We start from the raw sequence: 22,884 nt of genomic DNA on the forward strand, positions 1-22,884 counted from the left end.
ATACTTTTATTTCAGTCTGTTTCTATGGTCAATTTTGGCATTTTTGTTACTTTCATGAATGTCTTCATTTGTGTGTGTGTGTGTGTGTGTGTGTGTGTGTGTGTGTGTGTGTGTGTGTGTGGTGTTTGACATGTTATTGTGTTTGACGTACCTTGAGGAGAATTTATACAACGTTGAAAACTCAATAGAAAATACACGGTTAAAAAAGATTTAAATCCTCCAAAAGTTTCCCGCTGGACTGAAATTTGTTTGAAACTTTTAAAGACTTGAAGCAGATGAAAGGATGAATTCCAAAGTTGATCCACAGAATCCAACACAGTGATGGACGGATGACGAGGAGAAAGGATGAAGAATGAAGGATGTGAAAACACAAAGACACAATATGACTCTTTATTTTACAAATGACGGCCATGTCTCTGTTTACACATTTCAAACATATCGGGAACTTTACACAAACACACGGCGAGAGACGATATTTACAGAAACAAAAATAAAATCATTCTTTGGGTCCGACCATGCAAAACAATAAATAATGTTCCTGACAGTCTTAGCATGGAACGTTCCACACGGCCGCGGTGGTACGTTCCACACGGCCGCGGTGGAAAGTACTACACGGCCGCGGTGGAATGTACCACACGGCCGCGGTGGTACGTTCCACACGGCCGCGGCGGAACGTTCCAGACAGTTGTACCGCTCTGTAAAGAAACTAGAAGAATCCGTCCCGTCCAGTGACTGATGGAGGAGATCAGCTGCTACAGTGAAGCCTCAAACACACGGCGGCCAAGACAGAGAAACACAAAGGAACGGTGAGGGGAGCTCCAGGTGAGGTCCAGGTGAGCTCCAGGTGAGGTCCAGGTGAGTTGAGCTCTCGTGAGGTGAGGTCCAGGTGAGGTGAGCTCTCGTGAGGTGAGGTCCAGGTGAGGTGAAAAGCTGAGATCAGGTAGAAGAAGCACTGTACACATGAACCCTCTCATGTTCTCACCAGCTCCACATCAGACGAGCAGCAGCTGGAACATCAGTTCAGCTCCGCCGGGGCTCCGGGGAGGAGGTGACGAGGTGTGATGACTCGGAGGAGATGACTCGGGGCTCCCAGGTCTGGATGGCCACCAGGGGGTGACACTGAGTGATGATCAGGGCTCAAGTAATGATTTGGGGCTCCCAGGCCTGGCTGGCCACCAGGGGGCGACACTGAGTGATGACCGGGGGTCCAGTGGGGGTCTGACTGTCCAGGCAGAGGCCGCTGACCAGGTGCTGCAGAGCCGAACCTTTAGGCTTCCACTTCTGCAACGACACAGTGACCACAGTTCATTCACCGGGGTCAGTGAGCGGAGCTGCAAAGCTACAGAGCTACAAAGCTACAGAGCTGCAAAGCTACAGAGCTGCAAAGCTACAGAGCTACAAAACTACAGAGCTACAAAGCTACAGAGCTACACAGCTACAGAACTGCAAAGCTACAGAGCTACAAAGCTACAGAGCTGCAAAGCTACAGAGCTGCAAAGCTACAGAGCTACAAAACTACAGAGCTACAAAGCTACAGAGCTACACAGCTACAGAACTGCAAAGCTAGAGCTACAAAGCTACAGAGCTGCAAAGCTACAGAGCTGCAAAGCTACAGAGCTACAAAGCTACAGAGCTACAGAACTGCAAAGCTACAGAGCTGCAAAGCTACAAAGCTGCAATGCTACAGAACTGCAACGCTACAGAGCTACAGAACTGCAGAGCTGCAAAGCTACAGAACTGCAATGGTACAGACCTACAAAGCTACAGAACTGCAACGCTACAGACCTACAAAGCTACAGAACTGCAACGCTACAGAGCTACAGAACTGCAGAGCTGCAAAACTGCAGAGCTGCAAAGCTACAGAGCTGCAGAGCTGCAAAGACGGTCGTTCACACAGTTCAGGGTCAGCAGTTAACTGCATACTGTGGAATTAAGCTCACAGGACCCACCACTGCACCAGAGCCTAACCTCACTGTGAGGCCAGAGCACCCACCACTGCACCAGACCCTAACCTCACTGTGAGGCCAGAGCACCCACCACTGCACCAGACCCCTGCCTCTTCTCAGGTGAAGAGTTTCTCACCTGTCGGGGCTCTTTCGTATTACAGGGCTCCATCTTGACCTTTGACCCTGCTGTGAAGGCAGAAATCGCCAGGCAGAGGTCCTGCTGCCGAATGAGCGGCTCTATCAGCTCCCACCTCTGGAAGAAAGAAGAACCTTCTCAGTTTGAGTTCAGAAAGTGCAGCGAACAGCCAGCGTTCACTTCGTCCAGAGAGTCACTGCAACAAGAGCAGAGAACATCGCTGGACAGAACACGGAACAAAGTTCTTCTTCTTTAAAACCTAAATAATATCAAGGAACTAATCTTTGTTACATGATATTAATTAGCTTTTGAATTTAGGTTTTGAATAAATAATAACCTGCCCCCCCCCCCCCCCCCCCCCCCCCCCCCCACACACACACACACACTCTGAACTTGGTACCTTGACCCTCCTGAGTGGTACCCATCCCAGAACCATTCTCGCCCTATTCAGTCCTGACCTGTGATTGTGGCCTGGTTCCTCCGGCGCCCCTGCACTCTGCCAGGCCCAGGCCGTCACCGCCTCGCCGCTCCAGACACAGAGCGCCCTGTTTCAGCAGGCTGGACACGGCTTCCTGCTCGGGGACCCTGAGGAACACCGACAGAACGGAGAGAGGGACAAGTCCTCATCAGAACCAGGAGGAACAGACGCTGCAGCCATTGCTGCCCTGCTAGGGAATCGAACCGATCCAAATGTTCCTTATTACAAATGGATCTCAGGAAATGAACCGTTACAATCGCAGAGACCCGTTACTCAGTTACTCAGAGTACACAACTGGACAAAATCACGCTGTAATACAAACTGAAAAACCGTCACATGTTCCCGTCCAGTCAGTTATATTTAGATCACTGGAGATGAACACGGGGTCATGACCCCCCCAGGGACGTCATGACCCCCCCAGGGGGGCTGCACAAGAGAAAAAACACTGCATTCATATTGTGCAAGTTGTTTTTTTGGATAAAATGAAACCTAAATGTTCATTTTATATTTCTATGTCGTTTCAGTCTCTTGGTTCCTCCAGTCCAAAGGCTAAGCTAAGGGCTAACAGCTAATTGCTAACAGCTAATGGCTAACAGCTAATGGCTAACAGCTAAGGGCTAACAGCTAAGGGCTAACAGCTAAGGGCTAACAGCGAATGGCTAACAGACAAACGTCAGTCCCTGAGGTGTAGAATGATAGAACGCTGCTCTACAGCCGTTTCCATGGTAACCTAGGTAAACACTCTGATTAAAGTTCTCTTTCACATGAAGCCATTAAAAGGCTCATTTTAGCTCTAAAAACTCCAAGCTTTCATTTACAGTAGTTTGTAGTTTGTTTAGTAGTTCCTGAGGAACCAAAAGTCTGGTTCATTATAAAGACGTTCTGTGGAGCGTCTCATAGCGGAGCGCCCCCTGCTGCCTCATGCAGACCTCTCCCTTCGTCAATCCAGAGATTAAATGATCTGGTTCCCTCGTTCTTATTATTTCTCTCTCTGGCCACTCAGTCCACTTTCTAGATGGTTCTCTCTAGATGGTTCTCTCTAGATGGTTCTCTCTCTAGATGGTTCTCTCTAGATGGTTCTCTCTGGTCCAATTAAAAAACAAGAGGCACCATGATGCCGTCGATCATCCAGCTCAGTTTTCATCTTCCACTTTAACATCCTGGTAGTTTGTCATGTTTTAGTAGGTTTATAGAGCAGATGGCTGCTAGATGAGTGCTAAACACTGGCTGCCTCCACCACTATGTCATTTCCACTGACCGGTAATGCTGAAGACATAATGTGGAAGAACGGAGACTTGAAAGTGGGCGGAGCCTCGGGTGGAAAGGCGTCATTGGCGCTAACCACTGTCGTTAACTTCAGTTAACTTCGACGGCGACGTTAACTAACGGGATGACTAACCATGTTTAAACAACGCATATTTAACGGTTGGTTAGCTAACGGCGGGTTAAGGATTTAACCGGCGGTTAGGGCTTAACCAGTAGTTAAAATAACCCAGTTTTGAACAACTGGGTCCAGGTGAACCGGTGAACAGGTAAAGACGTTTGAAGGATTAACTTACCTGAGCTCAGGATAGACGTTCTCCATGTACCAGCGGAAAGGTTTACAATTCAGCTTCCTGCGCAGCGTCAGCCGCTCGGAGATGCTGCGACAGGAAGTAAAACACAGGAAGTGAAACACAGGAAGTAAAACACAGGAGGTAAAACACAGGAGGTAAAACACAGGAGGTAAAACACAGGAAGTAAAACACAGGAGGTAAAAAACACAGGAGGTAAAACACAGGAGGTAAAACACAGGAAGTAAAACACAGGAAGTAAAACACAGGAGGTAAAAAACACAGGAGGTAAAACACGGGAAGTTAAACACAGGAAGTAAAACACAGGAGGTAAAAAACACAGGAAGTAAAACACAGGAAGTAAAACACAGGAGGTAAAAAACACAGGAGGTAAAACACGGGAAGTAAAACACAGGAGGTAAAACACAGGAAGTAAAACACAGGAAGTAAAACACAGGAAGTAAAACACAGGAAGTAAAACACAGGAGGTAAAACACAGGAAGTAAAACACAGGAAGTAAAACACAGGAGGTAAAAAACACAGGAGGTAAAAAACACAGGAGGTAAAACACGGGAAGTTAAACACAGGAGGTAAAACACAGGAAGTAAAACACAGGAAGTAAAACACAGGAGGTAAAACACAGGAAGTAAAACACAGGAAGTAAAACACAGGAGGTAAAAAACACAGGAGGTAAAACACGGGAAGTAAAACACAGGAGGTAAAACACAGGAAGTAAAACACAGGAAGTAAAACACAGGAGGTAAAAAACACAGGAGGTAAAACACGGGAAGTTAAACACAGGAGGTAAAACACAGGAAGTAAAACACAGGAAGTAAAACACAGGAGGTAAAAAACACAGGAGGTAAAACACGGGAAGTAAAACACAGGAGGTAAAACACAGGAAGTAAAACACAGGAAGTAAAACACAGGAGGTAAAAAACACAGGAGGTAAAACACGGGAAGTTAAACACAGGAGGTAAAACACAGGAAGTAAAACACAGGAGGTAAAACATAGGAAGTTAAACACAGGAAGTAAAACACAGGAGGTTAAACACAGGAGGTAAAACACAGGAAGTAAAACACAGGAAGTAAAACACAGGAGGTAAAACATAGGAAGTTAAACACAGGAAGTAAAACACAGGAAGTAAAACACAGGAGGTAAAACACAGGAAGTTAAACACAGGAAGTTAAACACAGGAGGTAAAACACAGGAAGTAAAACACAGGAAGTAAAACACAGGAAGTAAAACACAGGAGGTAAAACAGGGAGTAAAACAAAGGAAGTGACAAAACTTTAATCAAGAAGTTGAGTTATCGAGTCACCGAGTCACTGTCTCCTTTCCTGTCCACCTTTCCTGAACCCCGTGACGTCATCCACGGGGTTCAGGAAAGGTGGACAGGAAAGGAGGTAGGAGGGACTATAAGGAAGCTTTCCGGTCTAAACAGAGTCACACTGGAGGAACAGTAGAGTCCAGTAGAAGTGAAACTCGACAGAAAGGTGAAGGACCAACCTGCCGAAAGCTTTTCCCTGAGCCGACGGCCGAGCTGAGTAGTAGTACTGCTTATACTCGTCCATCCACACCTCGGCCGCCCGCCGCGTGTTCCTGAGGGGGGGTAGAGAGAGGGGGGGCACACTGTTTCTCTGCAGTCACACACCGTGTGTGTTTACCTGGTGAATGTCTGCGGTCGCCATGACGACCGTCCACACACTCACTTGATGTAGGTGAGCGCGTTTCCCTCGGGGAAGTCGTACGGGTGTCGCTTCCTGAACACGTGGCCGACTCTGCTGCAGGGCAGAATCTCCAGGCTTCCTCCACACATCCACACCCTGAAGGACAGCTCTGCAGGACACACACACACACACACACACACACACACACACACACACACACACACACACACACACACACACACACACACACACACACACACACACACACACACACACACACACACACACACACACACACACACACACACACACACACACACACACACACACACACACACACACACACACACACACACACACACACACACACACACACACGATTATTCCACTTGTATATTTCATTTTCATTCTACTTTAGAAACTTGAACATTTTCATCAAGTCGGTCAGGAAGGAAGAAACAAATGAATGAATGAAGTGATCATCATTCTTCCACACACTTATTGGATGAATGGTGGTGGACGGATGAAAGGATGAAGTGACGGAGCTCACCGAAGTTCTCTCCTCCCCAGATGTCCATGTGTGTGTCGTACTGCCCCAGATGGTTGAACCAGCTCTTGTCCATGACGAAGATCCCCCCCGCGATGACTGGGGTCCTGCAAACAGAGGACCCACACTCACTCACTCGCTCGCTCACTCACTCACTCACTCGCTCACTCACTCACAACCCACCTGATTGGCTGCGTGGGGTCGCTCCTCGCCATCTTCTGCTCGATGGGAATCTGCTCCCACTTGAAGTGGAGACTCCAGTCGAACCCTGACACACAAAGACAGCACCAGATTCCTCTGCAGCACATTTCACCACCACACCGTCTCAACGAGCAGCGAGGACCACGGCAACAGCCTGCAGGCTGTGTTCCTCTGGAATCTGGAGCTGGATTCTTCTAGAATCCCCCCAGTGACGGCCTGCAGGCTGTTTCTGCAGATTCTTCTAGAATCCAGCTCCACTCTGTGAGTCGCTCCGTTTCCAGAATCACTTTATTCATTCAGAGCGTCCAGATTCGACTGTGTGTGTGTGTGTGTGTGTGTGTGTGTGTGTGTGTGTGTGTGTGTGTGTGTGTGTGTGTGTGTGTGTGTGTGTGTGTGTGTGTGTGTGTGTGTGTGTGTGTGTGTGTGTGTGTGTGTGTCCTGACCTCCTCTCAGGTCAGCAGAAGCAGCGAGGTAGGCGAAGTTGTCCAGACTGATGACATCGATGATCGGACTGACAACTCGGGTGTGATCCTGAAACGCCAAATATTACAGATCAATTCAAATGATAGCAGCTGACTGGAGGGTGTAGCTCCAGCTGACTGGAGGGTGTAGCAGCTGGCTGGAGGGTGTAGCTCCAGCTGACTGGAGGGTGTAGCTCCAGCTGACGGAGGTCAGTCGTTCTCACCTCTTTGACCCGTTGGATGAGCGGCTGCAGCCAGTCGGTGTTCACCTCACAGTGACTGTCCAGGAAGGTGAGGATGGAGGCAGAGGCGGAGTTCGCTCCACGCACACGAGACCGGATCAGACCTGATGGAGCAACGACACCCAGTTTAACAAACCTGATGGAGGGAAGCCACGCCCAAACACAAAGACCCATTGTACTAAAGTACTGTAATAAAGTACTGTAATGAGGTACTGAAATGAAGTACTTTAACGAGGTACTGTAATGAGGTACTGTAATGAAGTACTTTAATGAGGTACTGTGGGGGGGTACCCCCTCCCTATGTCCAATGGCTGCTCATCGACTGTATTTCAAACCTTTAGGAGGAAATATAACAGGGTGTGTGTGTGAGTGTGTGTGTGTGTGTGTGTGTGTGTGTGTGTGTGTGTGTGTGTGTGTGGTCACCAGAGATACATTAATCTGAATTTGTTGGTTTTCATTCATGAAGTTTTTCCAGCTTTCATTTCTGAGTTTCTGTGGTTCCATCATGTTTGTCTTCTAGTTTTTCACTGGAGAGTTTGAACTCTTGTTCCTTTTTACACACACACACACACACACACACACACACACACACACACACACACACACACACACACACACACACACACACACACACACACACACACACACACACACACACACACACACACACACACACACACACACACACACACACACACACACACACACACACACACACACACACACACACACACACCCTCCCGCCGGCTGTTCCTCAGGCAGCGCACTTTGGGCACCAGAGACAGAAGCTGGCAGTCGTCAGCTGGAGAAGAAAACAAACATCAATAAACATCAAATCAATCAGAGGGGTAATAACACTCTAACTGCACCCTGTTAGTGCACTGTGGGGCAGTTAGCAGCTGGGTTAGGGTTACCGTGGGGCAGTTAGCAGCTGGGTTAGGGTTACTGTGGGGCAGTTAGCAGCTGGGCTAGGGTAACTGTGGGGCAGTTAACAGCTGGGTTAGGGTTACTGTGGAGCAGTTAGCAGCTGGGCTAGGGTAACTGTGGGGCAGTTAGCAGCTGGGCCAGGGTTACTGTGGGGCAGTTAGAAGCTGGGCTAGGGTAACTGTGGGGCAGTTAGAAGCTGGGATAGGGTTACTGTGAGGCAGTTAGCAGCTGGGCTAGGGTAACTGTGGGGCAGTTAGAAGCTGGGCTAGGGTTACTGTGAGGCAGTTAGCAGCTGGGCTAGGGTAACTGTGGGGCAGTTAGCAGCTGGGCTAGGGTAACTGTGGGGCAGTTAGCAGCTGGGTTAGAATGAACTGATTCAACTCGTCATTTATATCACAGCTTCTAACTTCCTGTCTGACCTGCAGCATAACTGAACAATGATTCACTCCTTCACCAGACACAACATGAACAATGACTCACTCCTTCACCAGACACAACATGAACAATGACTCACTCCTTCACCAGACACAACATGAACAATGACTCACTCCTTCACCAGACACAACATGAACAATGACTCACTCTTTCACCAGACACAACATGAACAATGACTCACTCTTTCACCAGACACAACATGAACAATGACTCACTCCTTCACCAGACACAACATGAACAATGACTCACTCTTTCACCAGACACAACATGAACAATGACTCACTCCTTCACCAGACACAACATGAACAATGACTCACTCTTTCACCAGACACAACATGAACAATGACTCACTCTTTCACCAGACACAACATGAACAATGACTCACTCCTTCACCAGACACAACATGAACATGAATCACTCCTTCACCAGACATAACATGAACATGACTCACTCCTTCACCAGACACAACATGAACATGAATCACTGCTTCACCAGACATAACATGAACATGACTCACTCCTTCACCAGACACAACATGAACATGAATCACTCCTTCACCAGACATAACATGAACATGACTCACTCCTTCACCAGACACAACATGAACATGACTCACTCCTTCACCAGACACAACATGAACATGAATCACTCCTTCACCAGACATAACATGAACATGACTCACTCCTTCACCAGACACAACATGAACATGACTCACTCCTTCACCAGACACAACATGAACATGACTCACTCCTTCACCAGACACAACATGAACAATGACTCACGGTCGTAGCTGAAGTCGTCTATCAGCAGAATTTCCTGGATCAGAGCTGGAGGACTTCTCATCAGGACACTGAGACATAAACCATAGGAGGTTTGTCATCTTCATCATCATCTTCATCATCTCACCTGATTAATCACTTTCCTCATGTTCATCATTTTGCCTGCTTCATCATCTTCATCATCTCACCGGCTTCATAATAAATTACGGTGATGCGTTCAGGTACATCTTGAACCCAATTGAATGTTTCTCTTTAAAACACGTGACCTGGAGGAGTGAACACGTGACCTGGAGGAGTGAACACGTGACCTGGAGGAGTGAACACGTGACCTGGAGGAGTGATCAGACTGAGATGCTTCAATCAGCTCGACGGTTTGTTTCCATAACCTCTAAAACTTTGAGCACCAGCACCAGTACTTGCACTAGCAGTAGCACGAACACCATCACCAGTACCAGTACCAGTACCATCACCAGTACTAGCAGTAGCACTAACACCAGCACCAGTACCAGTACCAGAACCAGTACTAGCATTAGCACTAGCAGTAGCACTAACACTAACACCAGCACCAGCACCAGCACCAGTACCAGTACCAGTATCATCACCAGCACCAAAGCTTGCACTAGCAGTAGCACTAACACCAGCACCAGTACCAGTAGTAGCACTAGCAGTCGCACTAACACCAGTACCAGTCAAATGAACCAGATTTGATTTTAATTTGGCCGAAAAGCTTTTATGATGTTTGTTGGACCAGAACAAACACTAATTGACACCTAGTCCAGGTCTGGTCCAGGTCTGGTCCAGGTCCGGTCTACGTCTGGTCCAGGTTCTGGAGTTTAAAATCGTCGTCATAGCAAAGTCTTTTGCTTCAACTGATTCAGACCCTCAAACTTTGGCTTTGTGCCAAAGCACGTGTGACACAGACACTTCCTGTGTCACACAGGAAGTGGACTACCTGACATCTCGGTTCCACAGGAAGTGGACTACCTGACACCTCGGTTCCACAAGAAGTGAGGATTAGGGTGAGTCCTTTTACCTCTTGACGGTGCGGAGGAGGGTGGAGCGAGCCTCATTATGGAACGTGATGACGATGCTGGTGGAGGGGAGGGTGGAGTCATAATTCACTGCTGCACACCTACAAGCAAACACACACACACACACACACACACACACACACACACACACACACACACACACACACACACACACACACACGCACACACACACGCACACACGCACACACGCACACACACACACACACACACACACACACGTTGCTGTGGTGACAGGGAACATCTGGTTGCCTGGTAACAGTTGCAGAGATTTAAGCTGCTTGGCGTTGCCGAGGTCATTCAGGTCAAATATGTGAAATGAAATAATCCTACAAGGCTGATTCACTGCTTCATAATGATTCACTGCTTCATTCTGATTCACTGCTTCATTCTGATTCACTGCTTCATAATGATTCACTGCTTCATAATGATTCACTGCTTCATTCTGATTCACTGCTTCATAATGATTCACTGCTTCATAATGATTCACTGCTTCATTCTGATTCACTGCTTCATAATGATTCACTGCTTCATAATGATTCACTGCTTCATAATGATTCACTGCTTCATTCTGATTCACTGCTTCATAATGATTCACTGCTTCATAATGATTCACTGCTTCATAATGATTCACTGCTTCATTCTGATTCACTGCTCCATGATGATTCACTGCTTCATTCTGATTCACTGCTTCATAATGATTCACTGCTCCATGATGATTCACTGCTTCATTCTGATTCACTGTTTCATGATGATTCACTGCTTCATTCTGATTCACTGCTTCATAATGATTCACTGCTTCATTCTGATTCACTGCTCCATGATGATTCACTGCTTCATTCTGATTCACTGCTTCATAATGATTCACTGCTCCATGATGATTCACTGCTTCATAATGATTCACTGCTCCATGATGATTCACTGCTTCATTCTGATTCACTGCTCCATGATGATTCACTGCTTCATAATGATACACTGCTTCATTCTGATTCACTGCTCCATAATGATTCACTGCTCCATGATGATTCACTGCTTCATAATGATTCACTGCTTCATTCTGATTCACTGCTTCATAATGATTCACTGCTTCATGATGATTCACCGCTTCATTCTGATTCACCGCTTCATTCTGATTCACCGCTTCATGATGAGTCATTGCTTCATTCTGATTCACTGCTTCATTCTGATTCACTGCTTCATTCTGCTGAGGAGGAAGAAGCAACAGGAGATCTTCATCATCAAGCTCCCTGTCTGCACCTCCACTGCAACATTAAAGAAATGAACCTGTGACACTGGAGCAGAATCCAGATGGACCAGAGGTTCTGATCTTCTCAGGTTGATGTTGAATGAACCTCGTCATGTTTTCAACAACATCTCTTCAACATTGGCAACGCAAAGAGCAACTGGAGGACACACACTCTCTATTTTCATTTTGGATGAACACATGAGTCTCAGTCTCTCTGCAGATTCAACCAATAACAGCTGATCTATTTGAGCTGACGTCTGTGAGAGTCTGTACCGTCCACCTGCAGTCACAGAGACCAGTCTCTGATTGGACAGATGAGACAGAGCTGCTCACCTGGTCGTGTCGGAGCTGCTCACCTGTAGTGGCGCGTGTCCCTGATGGCTCGCTCGCTGCCCAGCCGGTCGCTCTCCTGCAGGTTGAAGGCGTGCTCCCGGTACGGGTCGTCTCCGGCTCTCAGCTGCTTGGCCGCCAGGTAGGCCTGCTCATCGAAAGCGCCCAGCAGCTGCTCCACCTGGGGGGGCGGGGTCACCTGCAGGGGGCGCCACACAGCAGGAAGCAGGGGATGATGGGAGGGAATCGGTTTTCTCAACATACCGTCGTCTCGTCCTATTGGCCGATTCAAAGCTTAACTGATTACAACCATGACGACTATTCTCCATTCGCCGCGGCGCCCAAACTAACTCACAAAACAATCAATATTAGTTTCACAAGTTATCAGCATTAAGGTGGTGTCAGCATTCAATCTTAAGTTAGTATCAACAATGATTTTAAGTTAGTATCAACAATCAATCTTAAGGTGGTATCAACAATTAATCCTAAATTAGTATCAACAATCAAACTTAAGGTGGTATCAACAATTAATCTTAAGGTGGTATCAACAATTAATCCTAAATTAGTATCAACAATCAATCTTAAGGTGGTATCAACAATTAATCCTAAATTAGTATCAACAATCAATCTAAAGGTGGTATCAACAATTAATCTTAAGGTGGTATCAACAATTAATCCTAAATTAGTATCAACAATCAATCTTAAGGTGGTATCAACAATTAATCTTAAGGTGGAATCACCAATCGATCTTAAGCAGTCAATCTTAAGGTGGAATCAACAATCACCATTAAGATGTTTGTTGGATAGTTGCAGCCTTTAGCATGTGTTGATGCTAACCGCTAACAGTAAGACTTGGCTGCTGAGCCTCTACATGCTGCTCAGTTCTGGTCCTGTTCTAGTCTGATGGCTGGTGACCCCTTATGACCTCTATTCCCCCTGAAGCAGTGCGCCCCCCGGTGGACAAAGTAAAAACAGTAGTTCTTATGCTCCGATGAATGTATCGGAGCACAAGTTCACGTTGCAGCCTGGTTTTATATCGACACTGTATTTTTGGCTTGATCATCATATCTACATTGTTCTAACGCACAACACACTGAACACACACTGAACACCCTACACACTGAACACACACTGAACACCCTACACACTGAACACACAGCACACTGAACACCCTATACACTGAACACCCTACACACTGAACACACACAGCACACCCTATACACTGAACACCCTACACACTGAACACACAGCACACTGAACACCCTACACACTGAACACACACAGCACACCCTATACACTGAACACCCTACACACTGAACACCCTACACACCGAACACACACAGCACACTGAGCACCCTATACACTGAACACCCTACACACTGAACTCCCTACACACTGAACACACACAGCACACTGAAAACCCTATACACTGAACACCTTACACAATGAACACACAGCACACTGAGCACACACTGAACTTCCTACACACTGAACACACATTGAACACACACACAGCACACTGAACACACAGCACACTGAACACATATTGAACACCCTACACACTGAACACACACTGGACACCCTACACACTGAACACACGTTGAACACACACACAGCAGACTGAACACACAGCACACTGAACACATATTGAACACCCTACACACTGAACACACAGCACACTGAACACACAGCACACTGAACACCCTACACACACTGAACACCCTAAACACTGAACACGCACAGCACATTGAACACAGAGCACACTGAACACCCTACACACTGAACACACAGCACACTGAACACACACTGAACACTGAACACAAAGAAATGAGACAATTCATGCTGAGAGCTAGATTAGTTTCAAATGTTTCATTTCCAGAACAGCTGAACGAGGTTTTCATGGAAAATGAGTGAAGTCTGTTGTAGAAGCGGCGCCAGAACATTACCAGGGTTCCTAAAGGCTTCGACAGCCTGAAGGTCTGACATCATCCGTCCCACGTGTACTCTGATTACTTCATGAGAGCTTTTCTGTGCTGGCAGCTTCTTTGTCTGTGTGTGTGTGTGTGTGTGTGTGTGTGTGTGTGTGTGTGTGTGTGTGTGTGTGTGTGTGTGTGTGTGTGTGTGTGTGTGTGTGTGTGTGTGTGTGTGTGTGTCAGACTGGAAAAGGTGAAGTCATGTAATCAAATTTAAACAAATTGCACACAAGAACTGATGAGGCACATTTATTGAGTTTGGAGTCCAACTCTTCCAAAATACAGTTTGCGTTTATCTCATCTGGAAATGATTTGCACATTTTGTAATGAGGGAGAAAAGAGTTTTCTGCTGAAGACAGTGTGTGTGTGTGTGTGTGTGTGTGTGTGTGTGTGTGTGTGTGTGTGTGTGTGTGTGTGTGTGTGTGTGTGTGTGTGTGTGTGTGTGTGTGTGTGTGTGTGGCGCCTCCGGTTATATTCTAGTCCGAGCTCAGACAAGATGAACAGCATGGTTAGCAGAATATTTCTTTGTCCTCACGTCAGTTTGAGGATTTGTTGCTGAGTCAGTCAGTGAAAGAAAGTCTGAACCAAACGTCTGAGCAAGAAAACAAAAATCAATTAGCTGAAAGAAAGACGAGGACAGCAGGAACAGATCCCGAGAGGCTGGGTCTGAAAAACTTAGCAATGGTATCAACAATCAAACTTAGCGTGGTATCAGCAATCAGCCTTAAGGTGGTATCAGCAATCAGCTGTAAGGTGGTATCAACAATTAGCCTTAAGGTGGTATCAACAATTAGCCTTAAGAGAGAATTAACAGTCAAACGTAAGGTGGAATCAACAATCAGCCGTAAGGTGGTATCAACAATTAGCCTTAAGGTGGAATCCACAATCAGCCGTAAGGTGGAATTAACAAAGAGCCTTAAGGTGGAATTAACAATCAGCCGTAAGGTGGAATTAACAATCAGCCTTAAGTTGGAATTAATAATCAGCCGTAAGGTGGTATCAACAATTAGCCTTAAGGTGGTATCAACAATCAGCCGCAAGGTGGTATCAACAATCAGCCTTAACGTGGAATCAACAATCAGCCTTAAGGTGGTATCAACAATTAGCGTTAAGGGAGAATCAACAGTCAGCCGTAAGGTGGAATCAACGATCAACCTTAAGGTGGAACCTAAAATCAAACTTAAGGTGGTATCAACAATCAGTCTTAAGGTGGAATGAACAATTAGCCTGAAGGCGGAATCAACAATTAGCCTTAAGGCGGAATCAACAATCAATCTTAAGGTGGAGGACTGAACGATTTTGTAAAATAATCTAATTGCGATTTTTTTCCTCAATATTGCGATTTAATATGCGATTATTTTTTCAAGGTTCTCTTCTCATGTATTTTTCAATAAACACAAGCAATAAATCAATGTGTATTATAATAAACAATATCAGATTTATTCTACATAAATTGTTCTTTCTTATAGACGAGGCTTATGTTAAGATAAAGTCAAATGAAGCACGTATTAATATGAAAGACGGTTTATTTATCTTCTACTTCAATTACAATTGTAAACCTACTAAGTACTGTGACTTGCAGTCTTGTAAGCGTTCACCACAACAAGCCAAGCGCTTGTCCATTGTGCTGATCAAAGCCCTAAACCAGGCTGGGTCACTATACTAATGCAGGGCTTGACATTAAGGGTCAAAGTATTTTTGTTCCATTTGGACAATGTGGGGGTCTGCGTGACGTCATCATCTCATAATAAACTAGTTCTATCTTTAAAGGCTCAGAATGACTTTATTAATCCCCGGGGAAATTATTCAGCAACGCAGCACAAGCAGCAGTGCTTCCAGCTCGAACAACACGAATGATCGGGACTATTTTCAGGGAGTTTTGCGCGGAGTAGGACGCAGCTTCACGGAGGTGTGAATCGCCTGCTGACAGCCTGGAGGAGCTGCTGTTCATTGTTTTGATGCCGCGGTCAGCGCCGTTCTCCTCGGCGAGCTGGAGTTTGAAAACGCTGACGTCTGTTGACAAAGCGACCGCCTCGCTGAACAACTGCTTTGCTAACATCCACGTTGCTGTGTTGCTTTGCTAACATCCACGTTGCTGTGTTGCTTTACGAACATTGCACGTTGCTGTGTTGCTTTGTGGTGTTTTGAGTGTAAAATCCGTCCAAACAGCAACATGTTGCCATGAAACGTTGGATAGCACAGTGCTACTTCCCTAGCCTGCTCGCTGGCTGCAAACTGTGGACTGGATTTCCTGACTCATTCCTCCTGGTCTCACTGAGACCCGCCTCCCTTCAGGAAATCCAGTCCACAGTTTGCAGCCAGCGAGCAGAGCAGCAGCAGGGAACCACTGTGGAGTCATTTCAGTTACAGTGAAGCAGACGAGGCTTCATGGATCAGAAATCGCTGCAAGTTGGATCGGAAATTTCTGATCCGTGAATCACGTTGATATCGAAACACGATTCCGGATCGGCTCCATCCCTAAGAACCACTCGCCGGTTCCGGCAAGGTGGACAGATGATTCATTTGCCTGAGCAAAACTTTTACCAGCCCCAGATAACTCCGTTATGGTCTGAGTTATTTCCACCTGCCGTTTTGAATTATGTTCATAAGGAGTAATACTGCTGCTCTGCTCTGCTCCACTCTGCTCCGCTCACGACGTATAGGTGGGCGCATGACACGGGCAGGACACACAAGTCGTCACGTGACCAGATCACGTGAGCAGTCAAATCGCGAAAATCCTGTTTCATCATATCGCGATATTTTCGCAAATACAATTAATCGTTCAGCCCTAGGTGGAGTCAACAATCCATCTTAAGGTGGAATCAACATTCAGGCTTAAGGTGGAATTAACAATAATGTTGCATCAACAATCAGCCTTGAATCATCAATCAGCCTTAAGGTGGAATCAACGATCAATCTTAAGGTGGAATCAACAATCCATCTTAAGGTGGAATCAACATTCAGGCTTAAGGTGGAATTAACAATAATGTTGCATCAACAATCAGCCTTGAATCATCAATCAGCCTTAAGGTGGAATCAACGATCAATCTTAAGGTGGAATCAACAATCCATCTTAAGGTGGAATCAACATTCAGGCTTAAGGTGGAATTAACAATAATGTTGCATCAACAATCAGCCTTGAATCATCAATCAGCCTTAAGATGGAATCAACGATCAATCTTAAGGTGGAATCAACAATCCATCTTAAGGTGGAATCAACATTCAGGCTTAAGGTGGAATTAACAATAATGTTGCATCAACAATCAGCCTTGAATCAACAATCAGCCTTAAGGTGGAATCAACAATCAACCTTAAGGTGGAATCTAAGCTCAAACTTAAGGTGGTCGCCTTAAGGTGGAATCAACATTCGGCCTTGAGGTGGAATCAACAATCAACCTTAAGGTGGAATCTAAGCTCAAACTTAAGGTGGTCGCCTTAAGGTGGAATCAACATTCGGCCTTGAGGTGGAATCAACAATAACATGCCATCAACAATCAGCCTTAAGGTGGAATCAACAATCAGCCTTAAGGTGGAATCAACAACCAAATTTAAGGTGGTATGTGATAGACAAGACACATAGAACGTTACAGTATGGTGGTGCAAGTAGAGACCTGCAATCACCGAACCACCAATAAAACAGGCTAAAAGGTGGAGGCAGGACACGACAAGAAGCTGCTCCTTCACCTGAGACTGACGTAGAATATTGATCACCTGAAGTGTTAATAGAAAGTTGTGCGGTACAATTATTGAAACAGTTCATAACCAAAGAAAACAATGACCTCTGACCCCATCATCCACTGGAGCGTTGCAATGTGGCCGCTCGCAGGTGTAGCTCAGGTTACCTGGGCTCAGGACGGGTCAACTGCCGAGACGGGAGTTCCTCGGGGCGGCAGGGATTTTATTCAGAACAGAAGATGCTTGTTGGGTCGTCGCAGCCTTTAGCACGTTTTGATGCTAAACGCTAACAATAAGACACGGCTGCTGATCCTCCAGCTGCTGCTCAGTTCTGGTCCAGGTGTGATCCAGGTCTGGCGACCCCATTACGACCTCCACTCCCCCTGAGGCAGTGCGCCCCCCGGAGGACAATGTAAGAACAGTAGTAACGTCTATAAAGATATTAATGGTTAAGTTAGTTCAGGCTTGCCGCTCACATCTACCTTCTTCTACGTTATTGATGCTGCTGATCACAGAGTTTGAGCTCGTTACTGAATCATTGGAAAATAAATGTGTAAATCAAAAGCAGCAGTCGGAGGCGAGTCCAAGCCGTGACCAGCGACCGGCACCAAGCATGTGAGTGGAAACTTCCAGAGAGTTTGAGGCCGATGACAACAAGACTGGCCGGGTTCTGCTGCTCGGTCAGACGTTCATGACGCTCTGGAGCAGAGGGGCCGATCGGAGGAGAAGAGGAATCGTACTTTATTCATCCCGCTTGGAGAAATTTCTTTTCGCGAATCGAAGCCACGCGGAGCAAAAGTGAGAGTTTCCTCCCCGAGACGCTCTTCCTCCTCCGTCTGTGTTTTCCACTTCATTTTGTTTCGCCAAACAGCTCGAATGGGAAGCAGAGAAATACACAAAGAAAGAGTAACAAGAGAGAAAGGCGTGAAAAAAGCATAAGTCTACGCTGAAGCTCAGGAAACAGTTCAAACCCTCAACAGGTCCAGTTAGATCGTCACTGGTCCCAACAAACTGGACGGAAGGGAGGAAGGGAGGAAGGAAGGAAGGAAGGAAGGAAGGGAGGAAGGAAGGAAGGAAGGAAGGGAGGGAGGAAGACCCCAAAATAAAAGAAAAACTGAAAAATAACAGAAAGAAATAAAAACAACGAGAAGAGGAAGAGAAAAAAAATTGAGTGGATCTGAAGAGCTTCAGGTAACATCATCAAACTCAACATGGTCTGGTGACGGAGGTCAGCGACTCGTCTGGTGACGGAGGTCAGCGACTCGTCTGGTGACGGAGGTCGTAGGTCAATGGGGGTCAAATGTCAACGTTCTCGTCTGGTGACGGAGGTCAAAGGTCAACGATCTCGACGAGCAAATCAAACATCAGGACACGACACAGTCTGGCCTGTGATGGCAGAAACAGACCCAGGCCCTGTCATGACAGGCTGCAGGTGTCTGGTCTTGCCTGCTGTTGTTTCCTCACAGGTCTCAACAGAATGTGTTTGTGCGTGAGGCTTATGGAAAGCTTCTTACCTGAGGTACACCTCCATCACACTCTCTCTCTCACACACACACACACACACACACACACACACACACACACACACACACACACACACACACACACACACACACACACACACACACACACACACACACACACACACACACACACACACACACACAATGCTCGGTGGACTCACTATGAGCGGGATGGTCCGGTCGTCCCGGTGGATCTCCAGCCGTCCGGGGACCGGGTTCTGACCGGGTACCTGGTGTCCCGGGCTCCGGCCGCGGGGCTGAGCCGCAGACGAGGCGGGAGACTGCGGCTTGTTGTCCTGCCACAGGTAATAAAACGTCCCGAGGATCCAGGCGACGGTCAGAATGGCGATGGCGTTGGCCCGAATCCTGCGCATGGTGAGTCCATACGGAGCACGAGAGGCTGGTTCCGGTCGGGGTGGGGGGTGGAGGAGATGGAGCAGGAGGAGGAGGTGGGGGAGATGGAGCAGGAGCAGGAGGAGAGCGGCTGGTTCAGCTCCGTCCGCCGCAGAAGGTGCAGCCTCCCCCCGGTGAACCGCAGCACAAACACACCGACCGGAGAGCCTCCCCGTCTGTGCGTGTGCGTGTGCGTGCGCGAGTGTGTGCGTGTGTGTGTGTGTGTGTGTGTGTTGGTGGTGGTGGTGGTGGGGGATTTGTGCTCTGACAAGCTCCGGTCCTAGCGCCGAAATGTATCAACCTCATTCATTCTCTCTCTCTCTCTCTCTCTCTCTCTCTCTCTCTCTCTCTCTCTCTCTCTCTCTCTCTCTCTCTCTCTCTCTCTCTCTCTCACACACACAGGTCCTGGAGGGTCTTAGTGCTGGTCCTACCTCCACCCTCCTCCACCCTCCTCCACCCTGCAGTGTTTCTTCTTCACATTAAACTAAAGGAAGCAACAGAATCGATGTTGAAGAGAAAAACATTGAGATCAAACTGATTCAGGAAATCAGGAGGGGTCCTCTGAGAACCCCCCCCTAAACAGCTCCGACCCCGCCCCCAGTAAGGAGCAATGACTCCCCCCTTCTAAACAGCCCCCCCCAGTAAGGAGCAATGACTCAGCCTCCTCAAAACAGCTTCAACCCCCCCCCCCCCCCCAGTAAAGAGCAATGACCCCCCCCCCCCCCCCCCCCCCCCCGTCTAAATGCCCCCCCCGGAGCTGTGACCCCCACCTTTAAACAGATAACAAATTACCGGCTGGTTTATTACCAACTGGTTTATTAGTGATTGGTTTATTACTGTTATTACTGACTGGTTTATTACCAGTTTATTACCAACTGGTTTATTAACTACTGGTTCATAACTGATTTATTACCGACTGGTTTATTACCAGTAGGATGTCCCGGCTAGCTCAGCTGGTAGAGCATGAGACTCTCAATCTCAAGGTAGAGGGTTCATGTCCCACGCCGGGCGCCACCTTCCTGTGGGCTCTCCACCTGCAGGAAGGTTCTTAATGGTGCAATGTGATCTGGGTGACGGTGCTCAGACTGACACCACCACCACCCAGGAACGGATAAGCGGAAGAAAATGAATGAATGGTTTATTACCAACTGGTTTATTACTGTTATTACTGACTGCTTTATTACTGACTGGTTTATTACTGCTATTACTGACTGGTTTATTACTGGTTTATTACTGTTATTACTGACTGCTTTATTACTGGTTTATTACTGTTATTACTGACTGCTTTATTACTGACTGGTTTATTACTGCTATTACTGACTGGTTTATTACTGTTATTACTGACTGGTTTATTACTGGTTTATTACTGTTATTACTGCCTGCTTTATTACTGGTTTATTACTGTTATTACTGACTGCTTTATTACTGACTGGTTTATTACTGCTATTACTGACTGGTTTATTACTGTTATTACTGACTGCTTTATTACTGGTTTATTACTGTTATTACTGACTGCTTTATTACTGGTTTATTACTGTTATTACTGACTGCTTTATTACTGACTGCTTTATTACTGCTATTACTGACTGCTTTATTACTGTTATTACTGACTGCTTTATTACTGACTGGTTTATTACTGCTATTACTGACTGGTTTATTACTGTTATTACTGACTGGTTTATTACTGGTTTATTACTGTTATTACTGACTGGTTTATTACCAACTGATTCATTACTGTTTTTTTACCTACTGGTTTAGTACCGACTGGTTTATTACCAACTGGTTCATTACTGTTTTTTACCTACTGGTTTATTACTGGTTTATTACCTATTTATTGATGTTTATTACTGAATGGTCTATTACCAACTGGTTTATTATCTATTTAGTGATGTTTATTACAGACTGGTTTATTACCAACTGGTTTATTACTGACTGGTTTATTATCTATTTAGTGATGTTTATTACAGACTGGTTTATTACCAACTGGTTTATTACTGACTGGTTTATTATCTATTTTGTGATGTTTATTACTAACTGGTTTATCACCGACTGGTTTAATACTGGTCTATTACTGTTATTGCTGACTGGTTTATTACCTACTGGTTTTTCAGTTCCAGGATTTACTTACTGGTTCCAAGCTTAACATGTTATAGATCATTTTCTGAAATAAGTATTGATTTCATTCATGCGGCGTGGCGGTGCAGTGGTTAATGCTCTCACCTCACAGCCTGTAGGTCCTGGGTTGGGATGTTCTCTGCAGACTCTCACAGATTTACTGGCCCTTTAAAAATCCTTGCTGGCATTTCATACAGCTGTGTCACAATCCACACACACAAGAACTAACTTGTACAACTTAGAGCTCAATGATCACCAGTTACAGCTGGAAGGTGATTGGCTGAGTTTCCTGTATTATCATAGTGGAATTCAGTGTGTGTGTGTGTGTGTGTGTGTGTGTGTGTGTGTGTGTGTGTGTGTGTGTGTGTGTGTGTGTGTGCGAGTGTATGTGTGTCCACACCAGGTTGGTACTCTTCTGAGTACCACACAGCAATTGGTGCTTGCTGTGTCCCTGCTCTCTGACACTATTTGCATAGCGCACACACACACACACACACACACCAATAGTAACGCTACAACAGTAACGCTGCATTCATAATGCTATAACGCTATAATAGTAACGCTACAATGATAATGTTACAGTAGTAACTCTGCAATAGTAATGCCACAATAATAATGCTACAATAGTAACTCTACAATAGTAACGCTACAATAGTAACTCTGCAACAGTAACTCTACAATAACGCTTCAATAGTATCTCTACAATAGTAATGCTACATTAGTAACTCTGCAATAGGATCTCTGCAATAGTATCTCTACAATAGTAATGCTACAATGGTAACTCTGCAATAGTAACTCTACAATAACGCTTCAATAGTATCTCTACAATAGTAATGCTACAATAATAATGCTACAATAGTAACGCTACAATAGTAACTCTGCAATAGGATCTCTGCAATAGTATCTCTACAATAGTAATGCTACAATAGTAACTCTGCAATAGTAACTACAATAGTAACGCTTCAATAGTAACTCTGCAATAGTATTGCACAGTGACTTGGAGAAGTAACTGTAATCTGATTACTGGTTTGGAAATATTAATGCCTTAGATTACACGTTACTGAAAAAGGGGTCATACAAGAGTAACGCATTATCGGCATCACTGAACAGTAGCAGGTTGCGTTGCTCAGCTGTCAGGTTGCAGGGATTTTGTTGGCGCTGGCTCAGAAGTCGTCCATTAGCAGGAGTTGCTGCTTGGCCTCGA

General features: G+C 46.0%; 1 protein-coding gene across 1 annotated transcript; it reads right to left on the bottom strand.

Annotated features, from left to right (window-relative positions):
• Window positions 1-374: 374 nt before the first annotated feature.
• Window positions 375-19,835, bottom strand: galnt16 (UDP-N-acetyl-alpha-D-galactosamine:polypeptide N-acetylgalactosaminyltransferase 16). The gene is made up of 15 exons (XM_080480612.1): window positions 19,334-19,835; window positions 12,028-12,200; window positions 10,410-10,508; window positions 9,380-9,447; window positions 7,972-8,037; window positions 7,218-7,339; window positions 6,976-7,063; window positions 6,515-6,599; window positions 6,335-6,438; window positions 5,827-5,953; window positions 5,624-5,716; window positions 4,120-4,203; window positions 2,541-2,667; window positions 2,083-2,199; window positions 375-1,281 (listed from the first exon to the last, which is right to left on the bottom strand). Exons 1-15 carry the CDS (start codon window positions 19,544-19,546, stop codon window positions 1,138-1,140), a joined length of 1,710 nt encoding a protein of 569 aa, XP_080336738.1. The 5' UTR covers window positions 19,547-19,835; the 3' UTR covers window positions 375-1,137.
• Between the last annotated feature and the right edge of the window lie 3,049 nt (window positions 19,836-22,884).

The sequence above is a fragment of the Lipophrys pholis genome (genome assembly GCF_963383615.2).
Source record: "Lipophrys pholis genome assembly, chromosome: 14".
Classification (NCBI taxonomy): domain Eukaryota; kingdom Metazoa; phylum Chordata; class Actinopteri; order Blenniiformes; family Blenniidae; genus Lipophrys; species Lipophrys pholis.

Coding starts and splice junctions, on each gene's coding strand:
- galnt16 (XM_080480612.1), bottom strand. CDS start 19,546: ATGCGCAGGATTCGGGCCAACGCCATCGCCATTCTGACCGTCGCCTGG. Junction 9,448..10,409: donor CTCCTCCGCACCGTCAAGAG/GTAAAAGGACTC, acceptor TTTATGTCTCAG/TGTCCTGATGAGAAGTCCTC. Junction 1,282..2,082: donor ATACGAAAGAGCCCCGACAG/GTGAGAAACTCT, acceptor GTGTCGTTGCAG/AAGTGGAAGCCTAAAGGTTC.